Source organism: Euwallacea similis, chromosome 9, assembly GCF_039881205.1.
Source record: "Euwallacea similis isolate ESF13 chromosome 9, ESF131.1, whole genome shotgun sequence".
In the NCBI taxonomy this organism is placed as follows: domain Eukaryota; kingdom Metazoa; phylum Arthropoda; class Insecta; order Coleoptera; family Curculionidae; genus Euwallacea; species Euwallacea similis.
In genome coordinates, this window is record NC_089617.1 from 2,313,470 (window position 1) to 2,328,813 (window position 15,344).

General features: G+C 37.7%; 1 protein-coding gene across 1 annotated transcript in view; it reads right to left on the minus strand.

Annotated features, from left to right (window-relative positions):
- Positions 1-8,488: 8,488 nt before the first annotated feature.
- The window catches only part of sha (shavenoid), a 40,494-nt gene continuing 33,638 nt past the window's right edge, over positions 8,489-15,344 (minus strand). Inside the window, exons 5-11 of the mRNA XM_066393609.1 lie at positions 12,647-12,777; positions 11,986-12,145; positions 11,346-11,932; positions 10,987-11,293; positions 10,574-10,935; positions 10,163-10,349; positions 8,489-10,107 (exon numbers count right to left, since the gene is read on the minus strand). Of these exons, the coding sequence (XP_066249706.1) occupies positions 8,966-10,107; positions 10,163-10,349; positions 10,574-10,935; positions 10,987-11,293; positions 11,346-11,932; positions 11,986-12,145; positions 12,647-12,777 (2,876 nt within the window). The 3' untranslated portion in view covers positions 8,489-8,965. The remainder of the gene's footprint in view (positions 10,108-10,162; positions 10,350-10,573; positions 10,936-10,986; positions 11,294-11,345; positions 11,933-11,985; positions 12,146-12,646; positions 12,778-15,344) is intronic.

Sequence of the window (15,344 nt, forward strand, 5' to 3'; positions counted from 1 at the left end):
TACGTTTACTACGAGCGTGGAAGTTAAAATTTTTTTGCAAACAACTAATTATGCAAATTACTCAGAGGCGTAGGCTAAGGAGCAGGGTAAAGCCACTGTTTCGCAGCCAAATTAATAACGATTTTTTTTTACTTGATTGTAATGTTCAATAAATTGTTCACTCACAAATTCGATAGCGTGGAAGCCTTGGTTTGGTAGATACTTTTGAGATTCAACCGTTTTTTTATATCAAGTTTACTGAGTCCGTTGACTCAGGTTGGTACGCTACTGTTCGATGGTCAAACTAGTGACAATTATTTTTTACTTAAATAATGTGTTACTGATTCTGGTTCTGTGTGGCGTCTTCGCTCAGTAGAGACAAATTTTCAAACTCGTCTGACCTTTTTTAAAATCAATAGCTCTTAGAGGGTTCCGTACTTAGGTTAAGCTGTGAAGCCGTCGTCTTATACTTAAATCATTTAATTACTTTTTTCACTTAATTAGATCGTTCAGTAGATTGTGCGAATCTAAATCCAGTGGCGTGCAACGTTTCAAATTTGTTTCAACCAAATTTAGTGCGTGTCTTAGATTCGGACTATACTGTTTGATTGTTAAAGGAATTATGCATTTTTTTATGTAATTAGAATATTCAGTAGATTATAAATAGGTAAAACGATTCGCGTGAAACCCCCGATTCAGTAAAATTCACAGACTCCTCCCAACGTTATTTAAAAGCAAGTCTTCTATAAACTATTCCTTAGTCCTCCGCACTCTTCTTTTAGTACATTAATTCAGGGCCAAATTCATTCCTCGTTTTCAAAAGAAAGAAATTTCTTTTTTTGTTTACGACATACTGTTCAGGAGATTCCCTGCAATCAGATTCAGTGCATGCAATTTTTCACATTCCTGCTTATCGTAATCTTTTAGGCAATTTAGCACAATTCACGCTCTAGGACACAAATACCAGTAGTTCGTATAAGAGTAGCCTTTAATTGATTAATGACAATAACACTTTCAATACAATAGTTTATAAAATCAGTCAAGAACTAGACCTACATTACAGATCAACAATAATATAAATTATATTCCATCTAATTGTCCGCACTTATTTAGCAAAAAAAGAAACAACAACAAACTAACAAAGAAAAAAATCAAACTTCATAAAGAATAATTTAAGAACAGATCGCAACAATAAAGAAAAAACATAAAAGTAAGAGCGAGCATTCCGTAAGGTCCATCACCATTCCGTCCCAAATAATTGTTTTAAGTAGTGGAAAAGGAGCCGAAAAAGGCAATCAAGCTTAACACCTGGTAGAAAAACTTTGCAGGTACCGTGAAGTGAGCACATCAGCAATCGCAAGTTTTAAACTATATTAAGAGATTCAAAAAACACCTTTAATCAATGATCTAGGACTGGATGTAACATAACTTCTTACAAATGTATACCCCTTTTCGCAAATGAGGCACTAATTCATGGCGGCAAAAGCGGAGAAGATATGACGCAATTGTGACCTTATTGGTCTGATATGCGTCGATTGCACTGATGCATACCACATGTCTGACGAGAAGCAGACGTCAAAATAATCAACATATGGCCGCCTTCCGTGCATAAATTTGCATTGTTTGCTGCGTCCACTTCTCCCAGTCATTGAGTCTAATATATCATTGAAGTGTGCTCAATAATCTCTTATTGTTAGTGAAGACCTTGACGCAAAACAATTAGATCAATCTCTTGTAGAAACTTTAGAAGCAACTGTGTAAACTACGGGGGATTTTTACCGAAACAAAGTAACATAGTAGTGAATTTTACTAAAAAGTTATTACATAGTAGAATTTACTGCGAAGTATTATGTAGGTACTGTCACATCAGAATTATTTTGCGTACAGAACTGTGTTTATTATTGCAAAAGCAACGCAAGTTCGATAGTAGCACTTCGCTAACGTTTGCTGAATTTTACCTATCTGATACTGATGTAAATATTACATTCTACAACAGCCAGAATATATTTTTTTTAAATATAGATTATAACAACCCTTCTTTCAAACACAACCATGCAGTAACTACGACTTTAAGGTTATTACTACTTTTAAGTAGCTTATAAATATACTTAGATGTTTTGGATTAAAAAACCTTGACTTTGTAGTTATTTTTGGCAAGAATTACCACAAGTTTACTTCAGTTGGCAAGAATCACTGTATGGTGATGACTGCATCATGGTCTTCGACTCTAACTTAAGTATAATTCGTAATCTAAATACAATTAAAGTTTGCACTAAACTGAGCTAAAAACAAATATAAAATATTGCACTTGACATTATTGCACTTTTTATCACACTTATGATTTAAAAATTGCACGGAGTTTTATGTTACACCTTACAATCTATGAAATGTGCTCTAAATATACAACATAAAATCTCTATTTTCTTAAGTGATATTTACTTATAATTAATGATTAATAACTATAGTTTCAAAGACTGGAAAGAAAGTTTGATTAACTGTTTCTTATTCATGCCAGTTTTAATTTTCAGTCAGAATTAAAAACCACACTAATTTTAACGTAAGTATGACGTGCTCAAAACTTTCACGACTAATTACGTGATCAATTATTAGCATTATGAAATAAATTATTACCCTTAAAATACATGTTTGCTAAAGTTTCTGCATCAGAACTTTTAGTCCTGCATAGTTATTGCTACATACAAGTTACGTGCCAGCATAACACCAGTAAATTATCTAAATTACCGACTTAGCAATATAGCGACGTCGACTTAGAAGTCACTATTACTTTAGTGAGTAGTTTGTCTTCGCGAGATGTCGGCCGATATCGTGTGGAAAAAAAGATGTTGCAGATTATGATATCCAGAAGGTCCCTAGGAGGTTTCTAGACACCTAGTGTTAAAAATGCTGCCCAAGAAACTATCAAAACCTAATTGATTAAATTCTCAAGATGTCCAGAATGGCCGTTGGGGATTTGTAGACACCAAGCGTCAATAATACTATATGAGGAACAACCGAAATTTAATTAGTTAGATTATCATGATGTCCAGAATGACCCTAAGAGTGTTCTAGACCCTAACCTCAATATTGCTGCCTGGGGAACTGCCGAAACCTAATTAATTAGATGCTCATGATGTCCAGAATAACCCCAAGAGTGTTCTTAACACCAAACATCAATATGGTTATTTGAAGAACTACCGAAATTTAATTTATTAGGTTCTCAGTATTTTAGCATTAACATATTAAAAATTAAAAATTGTCTCTGAAAAATTACTCAATTGAAATTTGACTGTTTTGAACACGGAATAAACATTTTTGAAGATCATTGTGTCCAGAATGACCCTCATCAGGGGTGTTCTAAACTAACATAACTCTCACGATGTCTCTGAGAAACTACCGAAAAATATTTAATGAAGTTTTACTAAATTATGTTGTCCAAAATGACCCTCATGCATTGATTCGATTTCTGATTTGATTGCTAGCTGGAGTCGATGATTTAATGTTCCTGTATGAAGCAAAAGGAACACACGTTAATTACAAAAAATAATCAATGTACAGACACCAGTTCAATTATTGTTGGGCCTAGCAGAGCTTTTATATACTTATTGAATTGATTCCATATATGAACGAATAAGGTGGGAGGGTCAGTAGTTTCTAACTTATAGAGGGTAGAGACCCATAAGAGGTAAGTGTGAAAGTTTTTAAAGATAAACTCCCATTCTAGATTAAACCTGAAGAAGACAAATGTTACCAGAAACACTACGGATGGGGAATTCAAGGACACAGACATACGGAGTAGTGCGTCCCTTTGTCTTTTACTTACAACTTGAAGCCGTTGGCTTACAGGATAAGTCAGATAGAGCTTATAGCTGATTTTTCCGGTATTTCTAACATGGTCCCGAATTTGAGACGTCACGTTTACTAGCAGAAGAGTTAGAAGCTGAAATTGGATGAATAATAAATCCATGTCGATAAGCATCTGAAATGACTTACATATGGGATCCCCAAATTCATACAAAAGACGATTTTAGCCGTAAGAATTGCCTTTTGAATGAGCATTAAACGTATGTTAGAGCTTATCATACTCAGAACTCTAGTTATTATTACCATCCTCATCGAATATGAAAGATTAAAGGTTTTGCAGGCCAGAGGAACAAAACTCTCAACCAGGCGTTCTAGAGCCTCGCGGAACTCAACTAAAGAGTGTTGATAAACGTGGTTTTCATTATAAGCAAAGCAGGTCTCAAATTGCTCGTTTAAGTACTGAATCAAACATCTGAGTCTCCAAATCCGGAGGACCGGTCTATAAATCTGGTGGATGAAGACAATCCAGTAGAATATTAAACTGTCTAACTGATAGATGCTTTGCGCCCAACAATAAAGGATCACAGACATCCAAATTAAGTAAAAGAATACGGTCAAGAGCCAATTAATGCTGGTGGTCTTGTAACAGATGGGTTTCCCGAAACGGGCCTCTAGTTCTGCAGTGAATTCCCTCAAAGCCTCCTCATACTTTAAGCTGTATTTCCTCGAGATTATTATACAGTCATACCAAGTTATGACTCGTAATATCATTGCTACAATAACTTCGGTCAGTTCAATCATCGTGCTCTAGTAAAATGTTTGCACCGTACCCCATAGAGTTGTCTTAAATGCCCATTTCTTGGACTTTATAATGTGGAAACGAATTAGAGCGTGCCCGAGGTGCAATAAGGTGACATATACTCCAAACAACATACGGATATTGAGGTTGTGGGTATGAGGGAATTCCACCCCTACAATTATTGAAACTATATAATTGAATTTTACAAATTTGAGTCTCTCCCAAGTCCCCATCGGGGCTGTTAGAGCGCTGAATATTCAATTTAAAGAATTCATTAACGAAGTGGTGTTCAGAAGAGAAATTGCGGGGGTAGTAATGGTATTTATTATTGACCAATTCAATAAAAAAAATTGACGTACGATAAGATAAAATATATGATTACCATCAAAAATGGCATTTAATTTAGGTAAATTCTATAAGTACAGCAAAATTGTTAATCAGGCTTAATAAGGGACTATTTTCGGTTCTCTATGGCTAAATGTTACATATGTACATGTATAATAATTGCTTGGGTTCAGTAGAAAGGAATTGGGGAGAAGGGAGAAACACTCTCAACTTTTAGAAAATGAGGGAGTAATAGGTCCAAGAATTATCATTAAAGGTTCCCAAAATTATGAAATTTCGAAAATTTCGAGACTTGAAGATCTAAAACTGGAGAATCTGCTCTAAAACAACAATCTTGAATACTTAAAAAGTTTACAAATTTACATCGAAGAAATACAAGATTTCGAGGAACTCATCCTTCGAAGTTCCAAAGTTCAACAAACTCTTCCAAAACTGCCCAAGAATACCAAAAAATCCTTGTAGAAATTAATTTTTCTTAGAAAAAAATTTCCTAGGAGTTGCTCCCTTCGTAGGGTGTCATCTTCCTTTCGCTTCAAATAGGCCTCAAATCCAAGTTTTTAGTGGCGTCCGAGGATATACATGTACAAATTCTTTACAGACCACAATATTTTATCATCAGTTGCTTGAATTTCATATGGTTTTACTGACCCCTCTGCATTTTGATTTTTACATCGAATTGAATTTTCAACGCTGCAATATCTTTAATACTTTTTGCTTGAAATTGAAGCTTGCAGTGGCGTGTTCAGATATCGGGAATAAAAAATTTTTTAAATTGAATTTATCTTGAATCCAACTGGACGATCTATTTTGGCGACTTAAAAGTTGAGTGGTTATTTTATCGCGCAAAAGTCTGGAACAATAAATTATAGACAACGTAGATTTTTTTGTGGTAATTTAATACTAATAAATTTTATATTTCAAAAAAATGATACAAAGCGTTTATATTGAATTTTGAGCACGACAAAAAGCGTAGTAAAAAACGTTTTATGGACACCTTCAGCTGTGGCGTCAAATTTCTCTTTTTTTACTCTGTCAAGAACATTCACCAGTGTGTGAAATTTTAAGAATTCCACATTAATAACCAAACTAACCTGAACTAACTGAATCTAACCCTAGACATAAACCCGAACTAACCAACTGAACTCCATGCTGAGGTAATTAAAATGGCCCCAGCAATTAAAATGGTTCTTCGATTGCTAAGCCAGGGACAAAGAGAGAGAAAGAACTAGGAAGTAGTATTCTTCTCTTTGTCATACTCATTGTTGTGAACAGGTCCTTTGTCGTACCGTTTATTTCAGTTTCTTCAGTCATTCCAGATTAACTTTTGAGTCATTTTTTTTAGTACTGTTATTTGAGCCGAATACTTTTTTACCAAAAAAATCTTTCGGTTTTTAAAGAAACGTTAATTGATTAAAATAAGTACTTTCATCTTGTTGTATAGCTTCTGTTCAAAACGATAGAAATTCTTGCTCTTTGGGTAAAAGTTATTAGAAAAGAGCAGTGGACGTTATTTAGAACCAGTACATTATGTGTAATACTATCGATCACAAAAGTGGCCGATCAGTTTCAAATCAAAATCGCTTGCGGTACTGTGGGTCGGATACCTTTTTTTGTCACACTTGACCTAGATTACTTTTTGTTGGATCCTCCTTTTTGTGCATATACATCAATATTTTGCACACAAACATGCATTGCTGGCCCAATTCATTGAGACAATTTTATTTTTTGGAATTTTCTCAGTTTATCGTTAAGGCGCAATGGCTCCGAATCTGAGAAAAGACATTAAAAGTAATATAGTACTTTTGTACTAACAAGGGTGCAATATTTCCGAAATTAGTCGTGAGTTGAATATTACGGTACGTAATCAAATTGTCTTTTTTCAATTAAGGTAACTTTATCACTGGCCTAAATTTAGGAACGTTTTTTTGTTTATATTGTTACTTCTGGCAAGAATTTCATCTCGAGTTGAGCGAAAAGTCTATGAGACGTCGGCTGTATTATATGTATAGGAAGAATTGCTGTTCAGAAACTCAAATTTCAGAAGTTTTTAAAATTTTTTGTGCCCGTGCAGTTTTGATCTCGTTTCAGAGGGAGACCGTCTGTCGCTGGATCACCCATCATGGGGTCGAGGGTCACGTAGACCAGCGACCCAGGCCTGGTAGACCCCCCAAGTTGTCGGACGACCAGCGGCAAGAACTGGTCGCCGATTTTCGGAAATGTGGTTTCCGACGAACATCCCAGTACGCTGTACGTTGGGATGTAAGTATGGAGACCATCCGAAGGACTCTTCATAAAGAGAGTCTTCATAACCGGCGACCAGCAATGAAACTTGCTCTGACAGAGCAACGTAAACAGGCCCGCTTAGCATTTGCCCAATAGTATTTAAATTTCGATTGGGCAAATGCTAATTTTGCTGATGAAAAAACTTTTTTGTCAAGCGAAAACGGCAGGCTACATTTATGGCGACCTCATGATACTCGGTACGATGAACACTATATTGTATCGAACAGAAGGTCCGGCCGAATACGGGTTAAGTTCTATGGGTGGATGTCTGCTGATGGTCCCGGTGAACTGGCAAGTTTTGAAACAAGGGCGAATTCTATTGATTACGTTCGGATGCTCGACGAAGTTATGCTTCCTTCTATTCGTACTTTGTATTCTGTGGCAGAAATGCCTGTCATCAATTATGTTGATGATAACTGTAGGATACATCGCGTAAACATCGTGAGGGACTGATATTACGAGCATCCAGACATAAATAATCTTCCCTGGCCTACATATTCACCAGACCTAAACCCCATAGAAAATTTATGGAGCCTAATGGTTCAAAGGTGACACAATAATAATGAACGTACTACCGAAGATTTGGTGGCACATTGCAACTGGAATCTGGAATGCTGTTAGAGGTTCACCCTTGTGTCAAAACCTTGTGGGTTCAATGTGCCGGAGGCTACAAGACGTCATCGACGCCAATGGGGGAGTAACCCGCTATTAGAATTGTTTATTTTTAATTTTGTCATTTATTTATATAAATTTTAAGTTTATTTTCTCTCGATCGTACTGTATTTCCGAAAAAAATGTGTCTTGAAATTTTCCCTTTTAACGTACGCATTACAAAAAACGCCGTTTATGTCATGTTTTGCCTAAAGAACTTTTGCGATATAGAAATCACTTGATTGTTAAGTGAGTGGTAGAAAACAGTCGGACTAGTTAATTCCTAATTCCCAGCAAAATATTATTGTTAATAAAAGTCTTAAAGTTTAGTAAGTTGTTCTACAGTGTTTTGTAAATTGTTGGTCTTGTTTATAATTGAATTTAACATGTATTTTTTGTTTTCATCTTAAACAATTATATAGCCATATCAACTTTTGCAATTTACAAAATTCAATGTTAATATAATGATGTTTTCATACAATTACTAACCGAATTGATTTATTTGAAATTATCATCCTGAAAATATTCCGGCAAACTTGATATTCGATGTAAAATTCTAAATTTATTCGCTCGTCACAACGTTTTTGTTGTGGATAATTTTTTGTGAACTGATAAGGCGTCTTCGCTCGAAATACGGATCAAGAGATTTTGAACCTTAGCGTGGTCGACCACTTTTGTGGCCGATAGTACATTTATTACGTTTTGCATACTTACCAATTTGCTTTACTCACGGCTATTACGAGGCCATTCTAGTTACGTTAATATGGAGTTCAATCAATTAACCTATAGGCCTAACCTAACTTTTATTGCACTTCCGGCCCGCAAGGACTATTATATCACAAATATACAATATTGCACTCGGTTAAAGTGATTTTGGTACTTTATAACTCTTAAAACTAATACTTAACTACGTATGAACATTAAAATTGAAGTTTGCGCCCTCTAGGAGACTCTCTAACACTCATTAATTGTAATTCATTCATTCTTATTCATCCATTATCACTCACCTGCATAGCAGCTCTAGGGGTATTTCTAAGTCTAACGGAGTCAGATCTGGAAAGGGCGGAGGCATTTTTGAAAGAAAATTGTGTATCGAGGAGTTATCCCCTATCTCATCATTAGGGATGTGTTGTTAGGTGAAACCGGTACCACTGTAGTGTAGCTGACAGTTTCAGAATCGCTACTAGAATGCCCGTCTTCGCAATTTATAACTCCACTGTCCATTGAAGTATAATACATCTTCCGAGGAAACCGTCCAAAGAACACCGAGTGAGTCTCCACACTCTCGGCCCCAGATTCGCTCTGCGCATCTCCCAAACTCTCATCAGTTTCACTCCCACCGTTGCCATCACCAATAGCCGGTTTTAATTTGGTTTCGCTGGAATCGGTGCTTAAATAACCGGAATCTTCTGGTCGCATCGTGGTGTAAAACCACTTTTGTCTGTTTTTCTTAGGGGTGCCACTAGTGACACCCCTGCCATTCGAGTTTTTTGGCTGCGATACTATTCTCGGGGGCTTCGGGTGCTCATACACGGGACCATCATCGATGGGCGGCGGAGGGATTAAGTCTGGAGGGACCGGAGGTCCACTCGAGGTCGTTTTTACCCTCTGTCTCTTGGAGTGGCGCTCCTCTAGAGTCAACAACCTTCCATCTAGTTCTAGCAGACTTTGTGGGTCTTGCAGCTTTCGCTTCTCCTCATACATCTCTCGCAGGCTCCTGAACACCCGATTAAAGTTGCGTGTGTCCAAATGATTCATATCTAAACTCTTGAAACTCCCAGTGGTGCGCAGCAAAATTTGACTATTCCCACTAACATCTTTAAGTTTACTGGGTCGATCTAAAGTGTCTGGTTCGAACTCATCTGAATCATTAACAGGAATATAATGATCCAAACAGTCTTCAACTTCAATGAGCAACTTTCCGGGTTTTTCCGCTCCTCCATCGTAACGAACTTTCAAACTGCGTTTCTCTAAGGTGGATGTATTGGAGTTGCTGGGGCTTGACGGATTGCTGCTGAAGTTATAGCCGTTATTGACGTAGACCTCGCTGACTAAACTATAGCCGCAGGGGAATTTATTGTTTTTGAGCACCACCAGCTCGTACTCGTGTTCCTCTGGGTCCACGTTCCCGTTTTCCTTCTTAAAGACTGCGTTTTGCATGGTGATTTCTTCGTCGACTGGCAACGCTGCACTAAGGCTAGGGCTGACTTGAGACGAGACATCTGCGTAGTCTGAAGGAGTGGAATAACCTAAATGAAGAACATTAATAAGCAAGAGAAGATTAGTGGAGAGGTGACTAAGTACCCTTGTTTTTGATATTCCTCTCGAGGCTGTCAGTGTCGTAACCGGCGCTGGCTCTGCGCGCCAGCTCCCTATTGGCTGCTTCCAACATGTTCTTGTGCACGGTCAGCTCGTTGATCACAGCGTTCATTTGCTTCTTGGTGAGCGTTGGTATTCTGATCTCTTCGGCTTGGCTTTCCATTTCCATCGCCTAATCAAATGGTATGTTAGGTATAGGTAAGAAATTGTAAAAGAAATGTCAGTGATTCTAGCAATACCGCCTTTGTTTGAAGCGAGTTCGATTGATGTCACGGCAACGCCGATATAGAGATCGAATTTGAGAGGGAACATGTTCCAATCGTTATGATCATTACCAAATCGCTATAGAGTGACAAGTTGAAAGTAATGGCAAAAATCTCTCTAAGCCTCATTCACCTCTTGAATCATATCCGGAGGTGGCAAATCCCTCCTAACCTCTACCGGCACCGTATCATAATGCACAATCGGTTTGGGAGCTTGAGGCGCAGGAGGTGGAGGCGACTTGGGCTTCAGCACTCTCCTCTCCTTTTCCTTCTTTTTCACCCCTTTACGCGGTAGCCCTCCTCCGCTCTCTGAAGCAGGGCGCGGAGACAGCGCCCTCTCGGATGAAATACTTTCAGGAGGCAGAGACCTACAGGGAGACCTCAGCCTCTTCGGAGTAGGCACTATATTGTTTTGGTCATTCGTATTATGCAGCAACGGGATATCTTCCAGCCATTTTCTGATGCTGCGCTGTTTGCTCTCCAAGTTAGCGCAGCCTGCAAAGAAACCACTATAAAAGGGTACTAAATTAAGACGAAAATACTGACAATTTTGACAAGCGACAAGCATTGGCAACTCCGATGGCGATGGAACTTTGGTGCGCAGCTGCGCATCGCAGCCATTACAGCAGGCGCAGGATTTCCTTCGGCTGTTTTCTCTTTTAAGGCTAACGACACTGCCTCTCCTGCTAGAGGGTCGGGAAAAGTCGCAACTGGGCTCTATTGAGTACGCGGACTCTTCCTCTGGAATATTCAGCAACGTTGGCACATATCGCTTATTCGCCATTTTTTGTTTTGCTATAGAAACCACTTCGCGGATTTTCGCCAGAAATTCTAGAGCTGCAGGAGGAGGAGCCTGGAAAGTATTCATAAACAAATACGCACAGTTTTTTATGAGATTCAATTACCACAAGCAAATGATGCTCAAAATAAGCAGGATTGAAATATAGCTTCTTCCGTACTGTACCGGTTAAAGCTTTAAGACCATCAGGACGATCTTCCAAGGTTTCCACAATCGAAACGTTTTCCTCAGGGAGACGCTCAAAGCTGGAATCATCTTGGTAAGTATCGCCCCCTTGGGGAGAAGTGGGGCGGTACCTTCCGCGCTGTTGCGCATGCACTATTGCAGCAGTAGTTTGAGAATCATGATTTTGGATCAAATCCGGGGTAATTTCATTGTCTGAGCTATTAGTGTCGCTATAAGTATTATCTGGGGCTCCAAAATGATGAGATAATGACAATAATGGATTATTTTTTATTATCCCCTCCTCTACTGTGGCCAAACTGCCTCCTCCCTCCCGTACAATTTTGCCAGTTTCCTTAGGAAAGCTGCGCTTTTTCAAGTGTAAGTAAAGGAATATTGAAGCGACGTAAATGAGTCCTAGCAAAATTGAGCAAATTCCTATGGCAACGTATTCGGAAACGCTGAGGCTATCAGATTCGGTGCTTTCAGAGCTTGAATTGGTCTCCAATGAAAAAGCTACCTCGGTGACATCTAGAAAATTATAAAAAATGAACTGAAAGTTTGTTTAAAATCTCAAAACTGACTCGTATGAATCTTCAACGGAGTCCCAACGATCCGGAATGCTACGCATGGTGTGAACACTTGCTGAGTAACTGAGAGCTCTTCTTCAAGTTCTCGACACATAAGCTGCACCAACACCATGCGGCCAGACATTTTGGTGCGCAGGTCTTGTTCCCCCACCCACTATTTTCAATGAAGCATACAAGGAAATAAATTAGGTATATTATGCTATTCTACCTTATAAGACAACAGTTTTTCCCTTTATAAATCTATTGACAATTGTGTCGTGTGATAAATGAGTGAGCTCAGAAATTCTGTAAATGTCAAATGTTTAAATGTTAATTAGAATTTGACATTTATCAGAGTTCTAACCTCATCCATGCGTCAAATTCGGTCACTGTCATCATTTATAGAGAAAAGGCATCTGCTTTTCATATTGAACTTAAAGTTTTAATAAGGTGGAATATCATATAGGGGGTTGAGCCTACCTGGAGGAATTTATGTTAAAAATGTTTATGTGTTAACACAGAAATAAGTATAAAGAATAGAAAATAGAAATATGAAGTAATAAAATGTTTTAATTTTGTTACTTAATATTCATCGTTTCTTTCACTTTTACGTAAGTGCTAAAAAGTCGAAATTTAAATTAATTATTTCTCGCAGAAAATAAATGTATTCAGTTACCTGGAGGAAGGTGCGTCCTTCATCTCTAAAGAGGCGGAATGGTACATCGTTGTTGGAGTTGCGGAGATCGGACCAGCCATCCTCAGTGAGGAATTTGGCTCCTGAAACTGCGCAGACCGGTTTCTGGATGCCTGGAAGTTAGGAAAAAGCACATTGTAAGAGAGTTTCAAAATAAAAATTCCAATAAATCGATTTAAGTGAAGAACTATACCTTGAAAAATTTGAAATTTTCATGAAAATTTGCAAAAGGAGGATGATGGAAGTACGTATTTTGAGACTGGGAAGGAGTTTTGAGTGTGTTCAAATTAAACAATAAATAGAAGACTTTTCACGCAGAAAAATAGCTCTAAGTGTGCCCTATGATATGAAAAATATATACTTTGATTTGTCAAAAAACAGTAGCGTACGAAAAGAGAATTCTATGTCATGATTGGAGCACTAGAAGAGATCAAATATAGTTGAAATTTGAGTTTTTAATTTACTATTTTAACTTTGAACACTGATATTTCATGAACCAGAAAACAACTGCTTTAAATATTAGCTCAAATTGATCGTTTTGAGAAACTTTATCAGTTTTGTAGTTTTTGAGATACTAAGCACTATGTCGTGTTTATTGAGTCATTTTGGTACGTTATTGGAAACGTGTTCCTTATGTAACGGAAAGGAAAACTAGTTGCCCATTTGTCTTGTTTAATGGGTAGAGATAAAGCTCGCTGGGTTTGCACTGGTGATAATTTCTACGATGGTACCAAGGGAGTTCAATGCATTAATTTCCAACTAATCTACTCATTGGGGATACCGTTAAATAATGTTGGTTGTATACAAAGTGCGAAGTAATAATATGACTAGGCAGTACCCATAATTACACAAATATGGTACTTTAGAGGGAATATATTAAACCATCTAGTGAACAATTGCTCGTTCAATGGAACATCTTGATCTTAATCATAGGTCTCGGTCAGCAAGACACCCCAGTGGCGTCACGAAAAAAAATTTAACAAAAGTGCCTGTCAATTATTGGTACCGTTACAATTTTAGAACTGCTTATATTGTTCACTCTTTAAAGGTCTCATTATAATAGAGGTGTAATTGATGAAATTCAAAAATTATTTAATTATGTTACTCTTTTGTTGCGGTCTCCAGTGATGTCTCGTGTTACCCGATACGCTCCTGGATTATTATTATTTGAGAGTGTGATTAAACTCAAAATGGCTTAAATTAAAATCAAAATTATAACAGTTTTTGAACGATTTAATGAATTGCTTCATGGTAGATACTTCCTTCCGTTACTCAACTTTATGTGGAAAATACGCACCAATTTGTCATTAGAGGTCATTAAGCACAATCGTGTCAAGCAACAATAGATCCAGTGCGTTTGGAGGCCAATACATGTCTCAATTTCCCAAGAATTATAATAATTGAGTCGTTTTCGGTACGTCGATCAATAATAATTACACATAATAACATAATGGAGAACGATCGATGTTACACATGGTACGCGGAAAGTTTAAAAACGCCATTTGGAGCGCCATATTGAGAGCGAAGCATTTTCCCGAATGGCATAAGTGACCAGTTGATTGATTCGTTTCTGCATATTAGGCTAAAATAAGGCATGTATGAGGTGAAGTGGCAGCAATTTGGAATTAAGAAATTGTAAGGGTGACAGGGACGGCTCAAGTCAAGGATCGAACGAGTTGAAACTTGAAGGATTGAAGACAAATTGAGACAATTGTGTGCACATTACGGTGTCGTAAAACGACATATGCAAGTGTGAATTATCATCGATTATGACTGTATTTTGTTTATTGCCATAGAAAAAATAATAATTTTTCGCCTAGTTAATGTCGAGTGACTTTTCTTTGGTAAATGATACCGCAGAAGTAAATTACAGGTCCAGTTAAGTTCATCTAATTAATATACTTATAGAGTTATTCCGCTACCAATTTTACAACGTCTGATTATGGGATTTGACCTAATTTGATTTAATCGCCCACTGGATCCTTCATTGAATTTGGGTTCCTGCTGGCAGCACTATAATTTGGATGTGTCTCCGGTAATGCGGTACCTGTCAAAGGCGGAGGTTGTCTGCCTACAATTGATTCGTGGAACCTGGAGCTGAAATCTAGGAGTAATTGCTACTGAGCTACGAAATTATTAGGTGTACAACTTTGCTTCCGCCGTTTTTTTTCCGAATTTCGCGATTTTATTGTAAAAAACTAATTATACCTTTAGGATCCAAAGTATTGTCCATCGCTGGCCACTACTTTCTCCCATCTTTCGGGCAGCATACGAATCCCGTGTTGAAAAAATTGGACATCTTTTGAAGCGATCCACGATTCTATCCAATTTCTTACTTCTTCATAAGACCGGAAGTGTTGGTCAGCTAGCCCATGTGCCATGGATCGAAACAAGTGATAATCAGAAGGAGCTAGGTCAGGAGAATATGGCGGGTGGGGTAGGACTTCCCATTTCAATGTTTCCAAGTATTTCTTGACCACTTGCGCAACATGGGGTCGAGCATTATCGTGCTGCAAAATCACTTTATCATGTCTCTCGTTGTATTGCAGCCGTTTCTTTTTCAATGCTCGGCTCAAACGCATTAATTGGGTTCGATAAAGAGCACCTGTGATTGTTTCAGTTGGTTGTAACAGCTCATAATATATTACGCCGAGTTGATCCCACCAAATACAGAGCATGA